At 42.7% G+C, this 22,810-nt stretch overlaps 1 protein-coding gene across 1 annotated transcript; it reads right to left on the bottom strand.

Moving 5' to 3' along the window:
* Positions 1–13,355: 13,355 nt before the first annotated feature.
* Positions 13,356–22,699, bottom strand: LOC311038039 (uncharacterized protein; the record flags this gene model as incomplete). Its single annotated transcript, XM_084047334.1, has 4 exons — positions 13,356–13,363; positions 15,174–15,686; positions 19,793–19,936; positions 22,543–22,699. The coding sequence occupies 4 exons, from the start codon at positions 22,697–22,699 to the stop codon at positions 13,356–13,358; spliced, it is 822 nt and encodes a 273-aa protein (XP_083903460.1).
* Between the last annotated feature and the right edge of the window lie 111 nt (positions 22,700–22,810).

Below are 22,810 nucleotides of genomic sequence, written 5' to 3'. Positions count from 1 at the left end.
GTGTAATTGAGGTCATAAAACCCCCCAAAAAACATAACAAATTAAAAAAGTGAAAATGAATGTCGTAGAACCTTTAAAGTTTCATCTTATGTGTAATTAATGCAAGATATTTTTCATTGTTGTTATTTTTTTAACTGTAATTTTGCTATCATTTGGCTTGATTTGTGTTCCTTTGCAGTTATTAAAGTGTTTTTCTTACCTACACATTGTCCCATGTGAGTGGATATGAGTTGCCCCTGGGCATTTGATCTGTCTTCTTACCAAATGACAGTCTCCTTTTCACCTTTTGCTGCACCTAAAGGTGTAATACAAACAAAATTGCATTTCATTGCTCAGGATTTGAATATAAATGTTGTAAGGGGTGTTTTTGGGATGCTTTCTAATTCTCAAGGTATTCTTTTTACTTGAATGTGAGTACTATTCATTTATTCTAATGTGAACCCGAGTTATAAAGGCTACCATATAAAAATGTAACCTTTTTAGACAAATGCAGTTAATTCCTTTAGCCTGTGCAACAATGACTATACAGCAGTTCAAAATGGTTTCACACCTCAACTGACGCCTTCCATTTCTTGACCTGGTGATCATGGCCAGTGCGCATACGGTCGACATGGCCTACAGCAGCAGTGATGGACTGACTGACTCCCAGGCTGTTCAGGGTCTTAAACATTTTGAGAGAGCAGCCCTGCCTCCAACATTCCACTCCCAGACAACTTTGCACAACAGGATGATTGACAATACCATCCCTGCCCTCTTGTCAATCACTGCTTGCGCTTCTGTCTGTGTAATATGCCTTAAAGAAAGTAAATGTACACCGGTTTCTGTGTTTTATTAGACTTATGACGTATGTAAATCAATGATTGCAAGTATAAGTTTGGATTACCTCTTCTTTGAGTAATTGAGAGACGCATGTAATGAAGGCTGTTTTTGCTGCTTCTATTCCAATGAGTACCTTGAATAATCGAAGCCATTGGCAATGGCGTAAATAGCTGAATGCTTTGGCTTTGGGTCCATCTCCCATGGGAACCCATGGCCAGTCTTGCAGGTTTTCTGGTTCACTCCCTGTTGGAACCTCTCCCTCCATAGGATAATTTGGGTTTGATCCGATGTTTGGGTTGGGTGATGGAGTTGATGTAGAGGGTGATCCTGTTGGTTGTGAAGGAGAAGGTGATGAAAATGTACTCTGTGGGATTGATCTTCTTTTTGGGTTGGGTGATAATGTAGATTTTGAAGGTGATCCTCTTGATTTTGCAGGAGAACGGAATGTAAACGTTATTTTTTCCCCCTTTTCTTTATGCATTTCTTTTCAAGGAAATAGGTACAGATTGTGCAGATGAAGGTATTTGCATCATGAGAGACTTGTGGAAATACTCTTTTTACTGTCCTAGGACTTGCAAGGTTAACTACTTTTCTTTTTCTGTATACTCCTGAAGCTTTTACAAATACCACTCCACAATTAGCACATTTTAAGTCACTAGCAGACTCTATGGTTAATTTGCATCTGTAGTCCTTGCTGATGATCTTCAACTGAGCTGTGAAACCTCTGTGAGGATGAGGTCAGCAGGGTGTGTGTTGGTCATGAACGAATCGATTCTTTTGAACGGCTCTTTCAAACAAACGATGAGATAGGGAGCCGTTCCTTTATATATGTATATGTATATATGTATATATATATGTATATGTATATATATATATATATATATATATATATATATATATATATATATATATATATATATATATATATATAAAAAAATATATATATATATATATATATATATATATATATATACACAAATATTGTGATACAATATGACGTCACGGGGATACATATTGTCATGTTTTAATATCGCGATATATCGGGTAAATCAAAATTCTTAGACTTTTAAGTCCATTCTAAGACAAAGTTTATGTTGAGGTACATTCAAAGACAGGAAGTTGTATCTGCTAATCTGCCATGGAAGTACTGTAGCACACAGGTCAAACAGGTCAAACTTGTGAATTACACTCTCTTGGGGCTTGGCGGGCTGTACAACACATTACACCATTCAGTTAAAGTGTCAAGTTCTGCATTGCTGTGTCTTGTTTTAAAGTGTGCTCTTGCATCATATTTTGTAGTAGTGGTGTCTTCCTTTGTAGTTGTTACCTGTCTTGTCTCACCTACCCTGATTATGGTTAATGTGTATCACCTGTGTCCTGTTTGCCCCAGCCAATCCCTGTGTCTTTAAGTTTCACCAGTGTCTAGTTATTCCTTGTGTATATATAACTTTGTCTAATTCTTCCGGTTGCCGTTGTCTGTTCATGTGCCTGTCTCGGCCAGTGTATTGAGTACTGGAGAATAAAACCTTTGTTTTCACTTCAAGTTGGCGTGGAAATCTACCTGCATTTCGGTCAAGTTTTTGAGCTTGCCAGACAAAAAGTCATACTTACATATACAGGATACAGGACAGTTTGATTTTTTGAAAGACGTTGGCTAAAGTAATGACTGGAGACAGAGGAGGAAGAGTATTGGCTTTGGATGATTTTAGGTACCACAGACACCGCACCAACCAAGAAAGCATTAGGTGGAGGTGTTGGAGATAAAACTGCCGGGCAGTACTGAGGATGAATATCTTTGATGTAGAGGAAGACAATCCCAACAAACAAGTTCAGGCAGTCTTTGAACACAACCATCTTCCCGATACACAAATGGTGAGCAATGCTGCATTTCGCCAGGTGGTGTCTGAAGTGGTGGTAAGGGAGCCCACTGTACCAATAAAGCACATTTTCAATGCAGAGTTGGTAGCTCAGCGGCGCCGTGCGCTCCAGGGTGGAGGAGACAGGGAACCACCACCTCAATCCTTCAGGAGACTAAGGTCTGTTATGGCCAGAGCAAGAGCTACTGTAATGCCCCCGATCCCAGCTACAGTTGCTGATGTAAGGATCCAAGGTCCATGGGCTGAGACATGGGGCAGAGACCACTTCCTGTTACAACAAGACGATGAGTGGGACATAGGAGTCTTTGCCACAGAGGACAACCTGAGACAGCTGCAACGCTGTAGGACAGTGTACATGGATGCAACGTTCAGATCATGCCCACGTCCCTACAACCAGGTCTTCAATATACCGGGGGACATCCATGGCTTTGTTGTCCCCCTCGTGCATGTCCTGATGGAGCAACGCACAACTGGACACTACTGTCAGGTGTTCCAGTCTGTGAAGGCTGCAGCAAGGAGAATCACCCACCACGATAGGCTCTATTCATAGCAGCCATATTATGAAGACATTCACAGGTGTTACCAATGATACTAATGAAGGCTCTGTTCCATTTAGTCTAGTACAGTGGTTTCCACGACCCCCATAACTCTGAGAGTGTACAAATGGAACCAAATGGACCCTTACGGGTCCATTTGGTTCCATTTGTACACTCTCAGAGTTACACACCTGTAAGGCGTCATTTGGAAGCCCATGAGGGTCCCTGGACCCCAACTGTAGACCCACTGGTGTAACAGAGTGTTTCCAGTGAGCCAACATGCACAATATTAGCACCCTGACTCTGTTTGACCAGAATGGAACAGAGCCTTCATAAGTATCATTGGTAACACCTGTGAATGTCTTCATAATATGGCTGCTGTGAATAGAGCCTATTGGCGTCCTTAAAGTCATCTGTGACTTTGAGCTTGCCCTGAAAAGTGCTCTTGAGACCGAGCTGTCACAGGCTAGGATTGGTAGGATGCTACTTCCATTTCAACCAAGCCTTGTGAAAGAGAGTGCAGGGGCTTGAACTGACTGTTCCATTTTGACAGGACCGTCGACTGAGAGCAGTCATTCGCAAGGTGATGGCCTTATAGGACACCTACCTCTGCCACTGGTCCAGATCAATTTTGATCTTCTTATAAACCACAGGGACACCAGGCATGGCCTGAGGAACCATCCTGGTGTTTTTGAAAAAATAGTAAAAAAGTAAAAAAAAAAAAAAAAAAAAAAATCAGAACCCAAGATATCATTATCTGAAGATTTGCAGCTCCATCCACTCCTTGTTTAACGTATAACCGAAAAAGGCTGTATCTCGCTTCCTAAGCACTTTTTTTTTACTTTTAAAACTCTGGCACTAGGACAACATAATAATATAGAAATAATTCTGGCAATTCTGGCACTTTTAAGTTGTTTATTTTACATTGTTATAGGCCAGTCAATCTAAGCTAAAAAAGGGCCCAACCCAAAAGAAATTGCAATAGTAATGTAATATAGTTTATTAATGGTCCTAATACCCTCCTACATCATATATTAAAAGTCTTCATTCATGGATGTAGTTGTCACTTTTTTCAAGTCAAAAGCAAAGTTTTGAGGTTTTAAAGCGGTGTGGTCTTGGTCAAATTGTGTTAAATATTGGAGGGTTTATGTAGAGTTATCCAACATATTTGGTGTCTTTTCTTGAGTATTGGGGGTCAATCTTTCCAATAAAACACTTTATGAGAGGATATTTTAATGTCTGATGCCTGTATTAGGGGTAACGGTACTCACAACACCCATTTGTTTGTCGCATTTTGCCCTTACAGTTTGTGTCACGCTGCTCATATGGGAGTAAAATTATCTAAACTTGGAATAAATTGTTCCTTAGACATGGTTAAAATATATAAGAAGTAATATTTATAAAAGTGCCCCCCCCCCCCCCCTCCCCCAGAGGTCAGGTTGTGAAACTGCAACTACTGAAACTGTTAACAGGTTCAATAGGCTCTATGCACAGCAGCCATATTATCACTTCCTTCACAGGTGTTACCAATGATACTAATGAAAGCTCTGTTCCATTTAGTGTAGTGTTGTATATTTCATATAACAGACATACAAATCTAAGATGATTTCACTTCACAAGTACAGACAGGAGAGTGGATTCAGACAGAGAGGTGGCTGTTGGCCTGGCTGGGTGGGGGGAACAATTAGCATGCCTTTTGTTTTACCTGGGAGACAGAAGGTAGGCATGTGTCTCCATCCCCCTTCCTGCCCTATACAGTTTCAAATGTAGGGGGCCGGGAGGTGGGGGTCTCACCTTTGAAGGCTGACACACCCATACATGTACCTCCTCTTTTTGTAAATGTGACCACTGCTATAAAGACTGACTCAAATGTAAACTTAGTGTTGTGTGCTACTCAGAGGCCGAAGGGCCGATGGTGGGAGCTGAGGCTCCATGGAAAGCTGTTTGTACTCTATGCAATAAATCGGACGCAAGAAACCTCACTGACTGGAGTGACGACTCATTTAATTCTCCAACCATTCATATACATCTCTGGAACATCAAACTGACTACAATATGGCGTTGTTGGCAACTACAAAAGTGCAGTAGAACCTTTAAGTCTGTGGTTTTCAGATACCACAGTAGCACAGTGGTTTCCACGACCCCCATAACTCTGAGAGTGTACAAATGGAACCAAATGGACCCGTAACACTCTCAGAGTTACACACCCGTAAGGGGCCATTTGGAAGCCCATGAGGGTCCCTGGACCCCAACTGTAGACCCAATGGTTTAGCAGAGTGTTTCCAGTGAGCCAGCATGCACAACATCAGCACCCTGACTCTGTTTGACCAGAATGGAACAGAGCCTTCATTAGTATCATTGGTAACACCTGTGAATGTCTTCATAATATGGCTGCTGTGAATAGAGCCTATTGTTGTAAAAATGACAGCCAAGTAGTCAGGGAATATTACATCCATCTTGGAATAAATAGCTAGAAATAGAAATGTCTTGACCAATGTGTTTGTAAAGGTGTCCAGTAACATATTTCAAAAATGTTTAGATTCAACTGTATTATTGACAACTGACAGCTCAGTTATTATATGGTTGGTTGACTGTCTATCTTTACTACAAAATAGGTCTGTCTTACCTTCCTAGATTTAAAGGGATAGTTTAGTATTATTATTTTGATTTGAATTTTATATTATCAGGGAGTGTAAATGTGATTCAAAATGTATTTTCCAAGGTATATTTAGCGCAGTGGTTGCTAAAGTGATTGCTTTTGTTTCCCCTGTTGAACTGACTTTATTCATTTATTTCAATTTCTCAAATACTATGAGATGCTGCTCCACATTTTCAATGGCCTCAGGAGTCCATAGACACGGTCCCATTTCAACCCAACGTTGACAGGCAAGCTCTTGAACCAAAATCAAAGTGACATAAAATCAGGGAATTGGCTAAAATTCGGCTAAAGATTTGGCCAGTGAGTTCTGGTTACCCAAGAAGATGAAGGATACCCTTCCTCAGCAAGACCAGCGATGGATAGCGTCAACACTGTGGAAGAACCAGCGAGTGCGTGATGACCTGATGCAAATCTGGTATGAGCCACCTGTGCCAAGTCTGACCTACAGCCAAGTCCCCAATCCAGAGTGCTTTTTCTGCCACCGGTTTATGGTGTGGATGCCCTACCACCAGGGGTACAAGAGGGATTTGAAGAGTGCCAAGTGCAGATGCCATCTCTCAGGAGGGGGTTTACACCCGAGAACGCGTCAGGTCCTAGATGCTGACCGCTATTACCTCATGATAACTGAGACTCTCAGGTGATTTGATTTTGGTAAAAGATATACAAGTAAAATCACAATATAACTTAAACCCAGGATAACACATTAAAGTGTAATGAAACGCTTGTTTCCAATGTGGTCCAGGTGCAGAAACCCAGAATGCAAGGCAGCCTTCGTCTCCTCCAGCAACGCCATTGTAACTGGTAGCTGGATCTTCCTTGGCGGTCAGAGTTCCGCATCATTCTGACACAGACGTGAGTTGTTATCCTTACACATCAGATCTAAACTATTAACAACATGTTCTTATGTTATTACTTATTCATTAACAAACTAAGATGGTGTTCAATACAGTATAACATTCAGGGACCACAATACAAATCTGTTTTCCACAGCATACTGCCTGTGTTTGGTAATTTGTGTGCTGCTTATGCAGTTAACTTTTTCTGAAATAACTAAAGTGTTTTCTCCGTGGTGTAAAGTAACTAACTACATTTACTCAAGTACTGTACTTTGTACTACAATTAGGTACTTGAGGTACTTTTACTTTACTGGAATATTTCCAATTGTCTAAACTTTCACTTCTACTCCACTACATCTAAGAGGCAAATATTGTACTTTTACTCCACTACAATTATTTGAAAACTTTACCCTCCTGCTTTAGCCGCTCGATTTTTAAGACACAATACAGCATCATCCCTCATATCCCACTCAAAAACACATGCAGAGAGCCGTGCCACGAATTTTGGAAACAGGGGGTGTGCGTCGGTGGTAGTGCCAAGTGCCAGTCGTCTCATGAAGTGGTAGATGTCCAGACAGCCTTAAGGGGAGTGTCCTGGCATTGCCTGGTTCCAATGCCCAGTTTCCAGACTGCTGCCATCTAATATTCATTAGACTCTGTCGTATTCACAAGAGTCCAAAGAAACGGGGAGAGGGATCAGTTAGTAGGTGGACATGCTTGACAGCAACAGTAACGTTCGAGCACTGATTCATAATAAAGGGGCCATTAAGCAGGACACAGATTTGCAGCTGACAAATGGGAATCTAGCCACCCTCAAAGCGTGGTACAAGAAACGACAGGATGTCAGCCTGCTCCTGCAGGGAATCAACCTGCCTCCTCGTTTGCCTCTGACTTCTGAGCCGCTTCGCCCAGCCAATGTTCGCCCTACCGCTGCTGTTCCGCTTCGCCCAGCTAATGTTCGCCCTCTGCTTCCCTCAGCCAGTCTTCGGCCTGCTGCTGTTCTGCTTCCCTTTGCCAATGTTCACCCGATTGCTGCTGCTGTTCCTCAACCACATGGCCCTCAGCCTGTGCAGGCACACAAGTGGCAAGCTGTAGCCCCCCCCTCCCTGCTGTCATACCCCCTGTCCGGCAAAGAATGTTAGTCCAGAGACAGATGTTCCCCAAACCACCCGTTTCTGGTCCTGTCATTCTTTCCCCCCAAACATATTCTCAAGCCCCTGTCACCATTTACACTCAATTTCCCACCACTGCACCCCCTGCCATCCCTGTACCCCCTGCAATCCCTATTGTGTTTGCTGCTCCTTTTCTTCCCATTGCCCCTCTTGCTCCATCTGCACCTCTCCCGCCACCTGCCAGTAGTCGCCCTGCCTCTAAGGTATGCTTTTACAATAGGAACGTCGTGGCTAACTCTGGTTAGAAATGTGGCCAGTTGTGGCCAGTGGCCAGAATTGCAGCAACTGGGCACAGCCAGTACAGGGGCACAATTTATAGACTGAATAGTAAATACTGAGACTGTCTTTAAAGGACTGGCTAGAGCAAATACAAAAATAAAACATGTAGAGATGCCAGGATGTGTTTTGCCAGTTTTGTTTTATCACACTTGTGCAATAAGTGGCTTTTTTATTATGTTTTATGTTGCGTTGATGCTGCTAGGGGTTTGCCTTATATGAACGTGTGTGTGTGTATAAAATCTTCCCCCTAGTGTATAATCCCTCTTGGATATTTGATATTACACAGTATTTTCCAGAGCCTGCACACTTGCATGTTTTTTGTGGTACTATTTTGTGACTCAACAATGCAATTTGTTATTTTACAACAATGCACAATGGTTTACATGTTTTAAACTTGAAAATAAATGTTTTGATACAGAATGTTCATAAATTGTCGGTCGTTGTTTTTGAATAATTTTGTTCTAGGGTAGCTTCAGTGATGCTATGCTCATTTGAGAAGTGGTTGCTCTCTATTTTAATGACATGACGTGCACGTCGCTTAACACCTACAGTACAGGTCACACAATGGACAATTGATATGCATATAGGCTAATTCCTATGTTAATGTACCTGGCGTGAGTCGGGAGCCTTTGTAAACTTTGATGAAGTGTGAATTTAAAGTAGTTTTAAATCTATGCGTGTGCCTGCGCGTCCCCCTGGCCAAATAAGTGGTTGCTCGGCGTGCAACCCCGTCCACTGAGCATTGCACCCCTGGGTAGCTTTAGTTATATGAATAAAATGAGTGGGTTGCTTCCTACTAGAATTCAAATTTTCTGAATATTGATTTAAAATTCCATCAAGTAATGCACACTTTAAAAATGGTGGGTTTTACAAATTCATACTCAATATTACCTTACTTTCAGAAGGAAAATCAGAATAAGGAAGCGTACCAAGAATGATAACTTTAATGACTTAATTCATTTGCACATACATTTAAAACAAAAGAAAATGGGGAAAAAGAGAGCAATTCATTTAAATGGAAAGAAACAAAAATAAATCAAAACATGATGTGCCGGACAGGCCAACAAAGGGCTTGTCAGGTTCCTTTAAAGCTTAGGAACTAAGGTGTTGATGAAAATATGGGGAATATTCTGACACTAGAAAGGACAATCATTATGATACTGAAAACAGTAGTAGCAGATGGTGCCATAATACAATCTGACTTATTATATAGTTATATATGAGCATGCTGATGCATGATGACGTTCTGTAAACACATACTAGACTCCCTGCCCTGAAAAAGATAATTTTGGTTGGCTGTAGCACTTAGTATTCATCAAATCACTCTGAAACTGATGCCAACGATAGCCATTCACCACTGTCATTAGTCTACTGTCATTATTATACTGTCATTACCGTTAGTTTCGGTGTGGACTCTACCATCCACTAGCCCAGCTTACTAGCCTTCTTGGTTTGGAGGGACGGCTCTCCATGCTTATTTACATTTCACATTACATGTGTCATTGTGTTATAGGATCTAGAACATGGCATGAGCACAGTTCAGGTTACTTTTGGTCGAAGCGGGGATCGAACTGGCGACAATGGGATCTATACTACCCCTTCTTAGAAACACAAGTTTTAACAATTCAGTGCTTTTTGAAAATATTCGGATGCATAATTGCTTGCAGCTGGATTTTACATCAATCTGAGTTAGTATTGCTTCCATTCCCTTCCTTTTTCTCAAATGTTGTTGTCACCATTCTTTAGCCCCATGGTCACTGAACTAAATATAGGACCCGATAGACCAATTATTTGTTTACTAACATTGAGCCTGGACGCACAGGTGATTGTTTCACGCAATCAATTCCCAACCTGTTTCGGGGTGCACTGGTTTCAGCACACCCCAACCCCCTCTTGTGTGTGTTGGCTAGTGAGACGCGTCCTAACGAGACCTGATATAATGGGTTTCGTTGCGCGCATACTGGCTGCACGCAGCCAGTATGACGTCGTCTGTTAAGGGGTCTATCGCCGGCGTTTTGGGTCCACGAAAACGCTCATTTTTGAAACCGGGTCCCAGAGTGAATAACTCTGAAGACGCCACCCTAGCGTCTCCGTGTGTACACAGAAGACACATCTTTCCTGAACCGATGACGCCATAGCTCCACCTCTCGCTTAACCCTTATGCGCCGACCCCCCCCCCCCCCCCCCCCACCCACCCAACTACAACAACAAACATGGCGGCCCCCGTCAGCGTTGCGTTCGTGCTGCAGGAGATTATTAGCATTTTAGGACTTTTACAGCAGAATTTGCTGCTCCTACAACACCACCGTCAGCAACAAAGTGGACATGGAGAACAGCATTTACCACACACTGTGTTTACACCGCACTCTTCTTCTCTCTTTTTGGTGCTTTGTGGCAGCTTTACAGCGCCACTCACAGGCCGGGCATATGTACTACAGCGTGTTTAGTGGTTTGGTGGCGTTTCAGTGATTTCGTGTGGACACACACATTTCTTGAGACGATTCCGTGCGTATGGTTAACTTTTTGAAAACGTCTCTGTGACATTTTTAAAAATGTCTCCATGTGGATGTGGCCTCAGATGTGTCTCAAAGAATATGATTATTGGCAGAATTGTCAATTTTTTTATATATGGCGGCCCCGTTTTCATTTTACACAAGATCGGTGGTTGTTGCAATGACCTGCACTACAACACTTCACCATTATGTTGCGATAAAAAATGTAACAATGTGTGCATTCCGTAATGCAATTCCAATGGTGAAAGCTGTGTTGTTTCACCCGGTGAAGGAATGGTGGATCGCCGCGTAATACCTGTGTCTCTCAAAGTAAAATAATAACATTTTCATAGAGACAAATCAGGAGAAAAATGTACTTTGTTATCGACCTTTCTCTGTCCCAGCAACACACTCTAGTAGGATTTAGTACCAGTAAACATAGGACGTTTGCAAGATTTGCCACCAGACGGCGCCCACTTAGGCGACCGGTTGTAGGATTTGTGTACCATTTTGCCTCTAGTGGCTCCAATTGGGATGGTGTATCTTCATAAATTATCCATCTTTGGTCTCATTCCAAGAGGATAGACTGGCCGGCTTTCCTCCGTGGTAGAAAATAGTGCTCGCGCTGGCACGGCCTAGGGGGAGGGCAATAATGTACGATTCTGTTTTGGTCCCTATCGGCTCTAGTGGACTTTGCAACGTTTGGCATGGTGGCTCGCTTGGCGGTGCCTCTCGTTGCCACTAGAGAGTCCACTAGAGACGGCGTGCCTCTGTCATTGTACCTGTTTTTTGCCTAAGTACTTCCTAACTTAATATTAGCATTAGGGGCTGTAGTCTGTTCTCACCATGTGGGCCGAGTGGTCTGCTTCGCTGGGGGGCGACAAAAACTAACCCTAAACCTAAACTTTATTGATAGTTGATAGTCTAGTGCTTAACGTTGCACACCACGCTTTGAGCTTGCAAGTCGGCTATTTTGGCAATTTCTTATTTAATTTTTCAAATATTTCTGAAACATTTTTTTTTAACATTGTTATGATAATGACATTTCAATACAGCTTTGTACTTTTGAATACTTGAGTATATTTACTTGACAGGGGTGGACTCGAAACACATGAGTTTTTCTATTTGCATGTGTAATCCAGCACCGGTCGAATTTGTGGACTGTTATTGGACTGTTATTGTTATATATAAAAATATATAAAGTAGTGAAACAAGTAGTATATCTAATAAATACGAACTCCATGCAGCGTGATGGTCTGCTTTGTAACCACAGTACTGTGCAGTGGTGGAAAGAAATTAAGTGTATGTACTCAAGTACTGTACTTATCCTACAATTTTCAGGTATTTTACTTTACTGGGGTATTTCCAATTTCCAAAACTTTAACTTCTACTCCACTACATCCCGCGTTGTGCCCGTGTTGTGGGCTTGTGGATCGTCCATTTTCCATTATTCTACAGTGGCCGTCACAGTCTCCTGACTTGAGCCCCCAAAATCTAGTGGGTTTTGATGAAGGCAGTTGTAAAACGCAAGCCAAGAATATTAGTGCACCGTAGGCCTTTGCACATGAGGAATGGGCTAAGCCTATATTACCACATACTTCTTATATTATAAATAATTTCTAAGCAGAAAAGGCTAAGGCCTCCCTGCCTCCTTGTGGTGATAAGGGAAAATAGTGTTTTCAGTATGGAAGTGTTTCAGTACTGGCTGCTGTACATGATGCGTACTCATCCTTGTTCACTCTACCTTGTAAAGCCTAGTGATTTTATACGAATAGTGCTTCAGATGAACTATTAATGACATATTTGGGTAAAAATGGACAACATATTTGAATATTTATTAAACAAGCGTTAAAAAACACCACGTTTTGGCCTCATCAGGTGAGGCAGAAACGTTGTGTTTTTTACCGGTCTATTAATACATATCTTTGGAAGCATAAAGATGGTTTGCGGACCTTTTCTTTCTTCACTAACCACACAATGTAAAAAATGGCCTGTAGTTGGACAAAACAAGGCTGCAAGTGCATCTGCAACCAGTGTGCTTCACCCAGTATAACCCAACAACAACATATTTGCTAGGGCCATTTTCTATTTACGTGATTTGTTTTTATTCTGAGTATTATTCAGAACTATATTCTGATTAACATTAACACATTTGGTGCCAGAATTTTATAAAATCTCACCGTTGAGCTGCGTGGCGCTGTTTAAGCTGTAGACTCCACGACGTGCATTCCATGTGAAACAAAGCATGCGTGCATTTTGCACGATGATCCTTCCTAACGCCTGGGACGATAACATCTTTCACGCGGGTCACAATGGCGCAGCGATCGCGCATACAAAATGAGTCGTTTTCCCCAGCGTAAAAAGTTTCAGAGTTATTAGATTAGATTATATTTAGAGAAGGAGATAGAACGGAAGCGGATGGGGAGCCATGTTTTTTGGCACGGTGATCTATAAGGCCCTTCCTTCTCAGAATCACCGTGGGTGATTCCAGGGCTGCTCCAGCCCCTCCTGTGTGGAAAAAAACAAAAGCGACTGAAAACACGGTTCAGACCGTGTTCGGCACCGAAGCGCTACTCTGTGCAAACACGGTTCAGACCGTGTTTGGCACCCAAATGTGTTAATTGCCTGCTATATGAATTTTATATTTTCTTGGTTATTTGATTTATGGTTTGAATTGAGGTCTCCTCACCCCCCTGGGAATGGAATGATTTGTGGGTGACAAGAGAGAAATGTGAGACGGGGAAGTGTCACAGTTTGTTGACCGCAGGCTCTTTTTTTGTTTTATAATCAAGTTTATGATTATGTAACAGAGTGACACTCAGAAAATACATATCTTTAGTTTGATGCAACTTTAGGATCTCCGCCGTGAGTGTTTGTAAACAAGAAGGGACGCGAGTATGCAACAATAGACTGCAACACCACCCCGACCAACAGTGGCTTGATTTATTTGTTTGAAAGGCCACAATAGTATTTGTCTTATCATCAATTATTAAATGAATCGCAATATAATTCACAAAAAACACATATGATGCTGCGTGACAATGACTTGAAAGTAACACTTGAAAACATCATTCATGTTGTCTTTATTAAAAAGTTTACTAAGATAATAAAACCAAGTTCCCATTGCCTTCAATAGAATGACATTTATTTTGTAACCCAATGAATGTACCCCAGATACCATGTGTAACTTGGGACACCTGGGGTAGAAAGCTCCAAACAATTCAATAGCAAAAGCAAAATAAGCAGTGGCAGATTTTTCGTACACACATACTCAGCTGAACTACTCATCCCACAAACGCATGTTCCAAACAAGTGGGGAACCATTTTAAAGGGAAATAAGGAGGCTTTAGAAACGTATAAGGGTTAATGTCTGACACATCCAACGGTATACAAGGTTAATGCCATAAACATTATTACGATAGCGAAATAATCTACCAAACACACATTTCCAAACTTTTGTGCTTTGTTTATATCCATACAATTTATATTTCCATACACAACATAATCAACTAAATAGTTTTTTTATTCAGTCATGTTGATTATACAATTCCTCTAATTCAGTCACTTGTCATTGTCATACTGGATTAGAATGAATGATCATACTTTGTCTTTGTAATATCAAGTGTCAACTCAAATGGCTTCATGGGAGAAATTGCATTATTACTATACAACTAAAAGCTTCTCCCCTGTATGAATCCCAATTATCTTCGGATGTACATTTTGACCCAAGCATTTGCTACTAACTGCAACTAAAGGGTTTTCCCCCTGTAGGAGTCCTCAAGTGTTTTTTTAGACTACCACTTTGACTAAAGCCTTTACCACAAACTGTACAAGTAAAGGGCTTTTCCCCTGTATGACTCCTTGTGTGACTCTTCAGCTCAAGCATGGTAACAAAGCCTTTACCACAAATGGTACAAGTAAACGGCTTTTCCCCAGTATGAGTCATCATGTGTCGTTTAAGCAAACCAGTGTGAGACAAGCCTTTACCACACACTGTACAGGTAAAGGGTTTATCCCCTGTATGAGTCATCATGTGGATTTTTAGATGACGACTTAGACGAAAGTTTTTACCACAAACTGTACAAGTATAGGGCTTTTCCCCTGTATGAGTCCTCAAGTGATTCTTTAGATCACTATTTTGACTAAAGCCTTTACCACAAACTGTACAAGTAAAGGGCTTTTCCCCTGTATGACTCCTTGTATGAATCTTCAGCTCAAACGTGGTAGCAAAGCCTTTACCACAAACGGTACAAGTATAGGGCTTTTCCCCAGTATGAGTCATCATGTGTCTTTTAAGCTGACCACTGTGAGCCAAGCCTTTACCACACACTGTACAGGTACAAGGTTTCCCCCCTGTATGAGTCTTCATGTGAGTTTTCAGACTACCACTTTGACTAAAGCCTTTACCACAAAATGTACAAGTATAGGGCTTTTCCCCTGTATGAGTCTTCAAGTGATTCTTTACATCACTATTTTGAATAAAGCCTTTACCACAAACTGTACAAGTAAAGGGCGTGTAACTCCTCGCGGAGTGAGTCTGTTTTGATAATTTTAGGCTCTGGGACAGATTGTTGCTTAAAGACAATCTTTGTCCTTCCACATTTTGTGTCTTGGTTGATTTCAGTGTGTCTAAAGCTGACTGGCCTTCACTGGTCACCTCCCAATCATCACTGTCTCCAGTATCAGATTCAGTACAGTGTGAAGAGAGGAGCTGGTTGTCACAATATGGTTGTGATGTCCCACAGTCCTGTACATCAGCTTGTGTTTTCATGTGTTGAGTTGAGGTGCTGGCTACAGGCTCTGTCTCTCGGTTTTCATCATTATCATCATGATCATCTTCACTTTTCACTGCTAGTAATGTCAAAGTTGACCCATCAGCCTCCTCCGGTCTTTGAAGTAGCTCCTCATGTTCCTCTTTAATCTGTGGAGGTTGTGGTTCCTCCTGGACCAGACTGGAGCTCCTGTCCTGTTGTTCAGTGTAAACCTCCTCTTTACACACAGGGAGATGCTTGACGTCTAGAAGAAAAGATACAAAGAGAGAAAATCATTAAATGTTTGAACTTTGAATTTTCCATACAGTGTTTTCTGTTTTTATAGCTTTGGTAGTTGGAGGAACAAATACATTTGTCAGGACTTGACATTAACTTTTCGAGTCACTTGTCCTTTGGACAAGATTATTTACTCACTTGTCTGCGTAAGACCGTCTTCAGTTGATGCATGATTTGCATGAATGCTGATTAGAACCTTCATGGAGAGATATATAACCCTATGATGGTCCAGAGGTGCACATATCTCATGCTATACATGGATGCGACAAGAATCATCGTTTATGGACTTTTTTTTTTAAGACAAACATCTTTCTTTGACTTTTTTGTCCTTTATTGAATCCTTTTTAAGACCTTATTTGGTCTTAAATTAATTTAATACATTTGCAATAATGTAATCCCGCAAGAACAGATTCAGAGCTGCGCTACTGACTCTGTCGGGAGCCCCGTTCAGAACATGTGCGCGTTAGCTTACAAGTGGGAGTGCCTTCAGATCAGGAAGCAGGCCGCACTTTACCCAATCAAATATAGTTGGCGGGATTTACATCTGTGCACTCGCTCATTTAACAATAGCGTCCTCGGAGCCGACAAAACCACAGAAAGTTAGTAACATTTGAACTTGCTCTTTCATCATAGAAACAAGTGGGCTTATAACCAAAACGATCCATGTTCTTTGGGAGAAATGGTGTTAGTGTTCCGTGGAGAAATATTGTTAGTGGGAATGAAAACATAGGCGCACCACCGGAAGTGGAGGGCTGAGGGCATGTCCAAACCCCGGTTTCCAGTCAGCATAGGTCTAGTTAATCCCCCCCCCCAGAGTCAAATGCAAAGTGAAAAACGCTGGGGGCTGAGGCCTTTTTAGCCAGATTGGCAATAATGTAATACTAACAGCGAACATTATACATATAATATCAAACACACACACACACACACACACACACACACACACACACACACAGCTTATTTTTCAGTAAAGTTACTTGCATATATTGGTAGTTGCAGGTTGTGTTTTTTTGGGCTGGTTTCTAAAGTGTAGTTACTTACAGTATTTGGGCTTGAGCTTCCAATGTTTTAAATTATTATTTAAACCAGTGGTTCTCCAATATGTTCATGTCATTGTGGTGGACACCATAGAGTTAATAATAGGTGGACACTAGATGGAGTGGACTCAGAATGGATTGGTGGGGTGGTAATGGGAGGAGATTGGGAGGTGATATGAGGAAGTGAATTACCTGTGTGTCTTGATGCATTTTGTTTGGAAGTAAAGATCAGAGACTCCATACTCCGTCTGTTCATCCGTCTCCGAATTCTTGATATATATCAGACAGACATTCAACATGTGGCCGGAAAAAATAACCAGGTGGCAGACTGCCTCTCCAGGGCGCACATCAGTCCCGTGCACCTGGGCATTGACTTTGCTGCCACTGAGCAGCTCACCGATTCAGGCCTTCAGGCTTTCAGGACGGCTGTGACAGGACTGCGACTGGAGGATGTGGCGTTTCACGACAGCGGCGCCGCGCTCCTCTGTGATGTTTCCACTGGCTAGCCCCGCCCCATGGTTCCGACTGACTGGCGCCACCGGGTATTTGACGCCATTCATGCCCTTTCACACCCTAGGGTAAGGGCGTCAGTTAAGCTGGTGGGGGCTAAGTTCGTCTGGCCGGGCCTTAGGAAGGACGTTAAACAGTGGGCTGCCTCCTGTGTGGCGTGCCAGCGTGCCAAGGTACAGCGTCACATTAAGGCCCCCCTGGAGCCGTTTCGCATTCCAGAGAGGCGGTTTGACCATGTCCACGTGGACCTGGTGGGGCCGGGCCACTTCCCCCATCCTAGGGTTTCACTCACCTCCTCACTATGGTGGCCAGAGGTTGTTCCCCTGTCCTCTACAACAACTGCAGAGGTGGCCCGGGCGTTAATCTCTGGCTGGGTGACCCGGTTCGGCACGCCATCGGATCTCACGTCGGACAGGGCAGCCCAGTTCACGTCTGAGCTGTGGAATGCTGTGGCTGAGAGACTTGGGGTGAAACCCCATCGTACCACAGCGTACAACCCGAAGGTCAACAGGATGTGTGAGCGTTTCCACCGCTCCATGAAGGCTGCTCTCCGGGCCACTCTCACAGACAGCAACTGGATCGACCGTCTGCCGTGGGTCATGTTGGGCCTGCGTTCTGCCCCTAAAGAAGACCTGCAGTCCTCTTCAGCTGAGTTGGTTTTCGGTCAAAAGCTGAGGGTTCCTGGGGCGTTCCTCCCTGGTTCCTCACGCCCCTGGTCCACAACGGTTCACCGGTCTGCTTTCCAGGATGCGGCGAGAGCTTTTGCCCCAGTTCCCACACACCACTGCCTTCCCCAGTCCTACATTCCGAAGGACCTGATGGCTGCCGGCTACATGTTCATCCGTCATGATGCCCACCGTTCTCCACTGCAGGCTCCCTATGACGGGCCCTTCCGTGTCCTGGAGGCGGGCCCCAAGAACTTTGTGGTGGACATGGGGGGGAATAAAGAGCGGATTTCAGTGGATCACCTTAAGCCTGCTCATGTGGTCCCGGACGAGCCGGTGGAGCTGGCTCAATTCCCACGCCGGGGCCGGCCGCCCAAGGCTGCCCCTGTTCCATGCCCTCCATCCGAGGGTACCCCTGTTGTTCCACCAGCGAGGCCTCGTCGGCGGCATGGACGTCCCCCTGCCCCTATCTCTACCCTTTCCCCTTCCACGTTCCCTGTGAAATACAGTCGCTATGGCCGTATGGTCAGACCTCCTAAAAGAGACTAAAGACACTGGGTGTACTGTTTTGGGGGGTTTATTGTTGCACTGAATGTCAATTCTGAGTGTTCAGGGGGGGGCCTGTGTGGTGGACACCATAGAGTTAATAATAGGTGGACATTAGATGGAGGTATCTCACCTCAGAATGGATTGGTGGGGTGGTAATGGGAGGAGATTGGGAGGTGATATGAGGAAGTGAATTACCTGTGTGTCTTTTGTTGGGAAGTCAAGATCAGAGACTCCGTCTGTTCGTCTCATTCTCACTAACTTCCACATCATATGTATTTGTCCCTAACTCCTATCTGAAAATGTTTTGTGCCAGATTTGTGTTGTTATGTTTCAAAAATCTTCCAAATATTCCACATTTATTTATGTAGCAGTAGTAGCAGATCTACAAGCTCACAACACGTCGCATCGTGTCGCAATGTAGATCTGCTATTTTCAAATAGCCGATGTACAGTATACAGTTTTAAGTGCTTGTGTGGCCTATAATAGTGGGGCTTTTGGGCTTGTTTTCCTAGGCCTGGTTGCCCATTTCTCTCACAAAATCTTGCGCGCGCACACACACACACACACACACACACACACACACACACACACACACACACACACACACACACACACACACACACACACACACACACACACACACACACACACACACAAACACACACTCTGAAGAAGACGAACGAACATAAGCTTTACTGTGATGTACCTGAACACAATATATAACAATTTGAACCTTGAAGCTACTGGGAAATATAGTTCAGTTCAGCTAGCAATACTAGCTTAACTAAGCTAAGCAACTAGTCTAGTAGTTCCTATTTTCTTTTAATTTTCAAGACACATTTTTTGTTCTCAGTTCATGCTGTTTTGTGTCTCACCTTTTATATGAATGAAGAAAATGACTGTCACCAAATAAAACAGTACATTCCTATCCTGTACAACTTTACCATAGGTTTAAACCACCAGTATATAAAACACTGCATCTATCCTGTACAACTTTACTACAGATTTAAAACACCAGTAATTAAAACACGACGGCTCAGATGGCTCGGACATGTCCTCCGAATGGATCAGAACCGTATTCCTAAAGTAGCCTTGAGATGGACCCCACGTGGAAAGAGGCCAAAAACAACCTCAGTTTTTGAGGTCCTCAAAAACTCAAGATCAGAACTGAAGATGACAAACCCAACATGGGACGAGGGCCGAGGCACAAACATGCTGCACAGGATAGGAGCAGATGGAAGCAGATAGTCACAGCCTTATGTTCCACAGGGAACAAATAGAATTAGTAAGTAAGTAAATAAAACAGTGCATACCTATACGGTACAACTTTACAACAGGTTGCATCCTTGCATCAAACAGTCCACGTCCCTCGTCCTTCTCTCGCTGTTTCTCTGACAACGTTGAATGTCTTTTGGAGACCCTCTCTCTAGATACCGTAGACCTCTCCCTGTGGTGCTCTGTGGAAATCACCAGTAGAAAGAACTTGTAGTTATCATTCAGTAAGGGTGGCATGATTCACCTAATACACGATTCAATTCTCCATTTTAATCACTGCCAGGAATTAATTAATTTATTCATCAGTCTACCGTCCCCTTGCCAGCGAAAACGTAGTTTTTACTTTACCTTTGAAAAATCATGAAATATTCTCTGTGACCTACGTCCTCACGGAGACCAGCTCATTACACGCAAGGGGGTCCGGTAAACTCGAAAAAAGAAAATTTGATGGCCGCAATCCTCCATTCCAGAGCTATGGCCGTTTGAATGTGGCCTGTGCTGCCCGAGAAAAGATCAGCCTACAGCGAGTAGTGCGATCGGCGGAGCGTATAATGGGAGGCGAGCTGCCAGCGCTCCAGGAACTGTACAAAAAGCGGTGCGTGGTCAAAGCCAAACGCATCATCAAGGACAAGCACCACCCAAGTCACAAACTGTTCAAAACCCTACAACGAACGGGACTGGGCAAGGGGCCCTACCACAGTATCAAGAGCACCACCACCAGGTTCTGGTGCAGTTTTAATCCGGCTGCTGTCAGACTGCTGAATGAGGCATGAGCCTTGTTAGCAGCCTGACAATAGACTTTTTTTCTGGCTCTTCCTGAACACACCTGTGGATTATACCGGGGACAAATGACTTGGACTTAGCTCCTCCTTGGACATTCCTGTGGACTATACCAGGTACAAGTGACTTTCTTTTTTTTGCTCTCCCTCATGGAGCTACTTGCGGATTATACCAGGGTCAGTCCACCTTAGGTGGATTATGCAGTTGACACGCACTGACCTTTTGCACCTTAATCCCATGTATATCGCACTGACTTTTTTTGGGTCTTTTTGTTGTGCTCTTTTTTTCTCTAAAGCACCATAACGTCCACAAGTATATCATGCACAGTATACATACATTGCTGCTATGCTCAAGCACTTTAGTTTTTCTTTTATCTCAGGTACTTTTGTAAATATGTAGATAAACTTGTTTGGCCTTTTGTTGTTCTCGTTTGATCTCCTTCCCATTTGCCCCCACACCCCTCTTCTTCCTCCCCCATCTTCTTTCAATGGAAATAATGTTGCGATGGGAACGATGTACAAAAACGAATTTCACCCACTTTTTTGCCTTGCAAACCTGTGATGTGACAATAAACCCGATTCTGATTCTGCATGTTTTTTGAAAAACACATATCCAAGATAAAAATATACTATTCTGAAAGAATGAGCTGTCTCCTCTCCCCCCGCACTGCAGCAGCAGGTTAGCAACTGTTATAGTAACAGTTCCAAAATGCATAGATTTCTATGCATTTTAGGAGTTTGGGGGCTGGCTTTTTAATATAAATTGCATAGATTTCTAAGTATTTTAGGGGTTTGGGGGGCTGGATTTTTAATATACATTTCATAGATTTCTATGCCTTTTAGGAGTTTGGGGGGCTGGATTTTTAATATACATTTCATAGATTTCTATGCCTTTTAGGAGTTTGGGGGGCTGGCTTTTTTTTAATATAAATTTCATAGATTTCTATGCATTTTAGGAGTTTGGGGGGCTGGCTTTTTTTTATATAAATTTCATAGATTTCTATGCATTTTAGGAGTTTGGGGGGCTGGCTTTTTTAATATAAATTTCATAGATTTCTATGCATTTTAGGAGTTTGGGGGGCTGGCTTTTTTTAATATAAATTTCATAGATTTCTATGCATTTCAGGAGTTTGGGGGGCTGGCTTTTTTAATATAAATTTCATAGATTTCTATGCATTTTAGGAGTTCGGGGGGCTGGCTTTTTAATATAAATTTCATAGAATTCTATGCATTTTAGGAGTTCGGGGGGCTGGCTTTTTTAATATATATTTCATAGATTTCTATGCATTTTAGGAGTTTGGGGGGCTGGCTTTTTTAATGTAAATTTCATAGATTTCTATGCATTTCAGGAGTTTGGGGGGCTGGCTTTTTTAATATAAATTTCATAGATTTCTATGCATTTCAGGAGTTTGGGGGGCTGGCTTTTTTAATATAAATGTCATAGATTTCTATGCATTTCAGGAGTTTGGGGGGCTGGCTCCCCCAAAAGAATTAAATAACATAACCCTAACCTAACCCTAAAACCGAAATAAAAGTACCAAAAAAATATATAAAAAAGTACCAAATCCGCCCAAAACCGCAAAAAAAATGTGTGCGCACGCGCACTGGCGGACTCCCGTTTTTTCCATTTTTGAATGTTGGCAACCTTACACACACACACACACACACACACACACACACACACACACACACACACACACACACACACACACACACACACACACACACCACACCACAACACAACCACAAACACACATAATTACTTACTCATGCTGTTTCAATGTCTGAAGAAGACACACGAAAATATGTTTTACTCGTATGTACCTGAACACACGATGTAATAATAAAGAACTACTGAGAAATGTAGTTCAGTTCAGCTAGTATGCTACCTTAACTAAGCCACTGGTCTAGTAGCTAAGCACAGCTATGTGTAGCTAAGCTACTAGCCTAGTAGCAATAGCTAATGTAGCTTGTGTTGTTCAACATGATGCAAACATGTGTTTACAAACCTGCAGTGTGTAGATCGATGTCCATATCAAAATCAGTGTCCAGCAGTTTGTTTTGTTTCTCCAGCAGAGTTTCTAGTGTCTCTAGTTCATGTTCATGTGCAACCTCTTCCAGAGATAGATAGAGACTCTCTATCTCTCTCTGGAAGAGGTTGCACATGAACTCTGCAGCCGCACTGAGGCGCTCCAACACAAACACTCTGACATTGAGCTTCACACAACAAACATCAGCACCACGCTGCTGTCTGTCCAAAACACACAATATCTCCTC

This window comes from Gymnoscopelus microlampas, assembly GCF_963454915.1.
Source record: "Gymnoscopelus microlampas genome assembly, chromosome: 21".
Lineage (NCBI taxonomy): Eukaryota > Metazoa > Chordata > Actinopteri > Myctophiformes > Myctophidae > Gymnoscopelus > Gymnoscopelus microlampas.
This window is presented reverse-complemented; position numbering and strand designations above follow the sequence as displayed.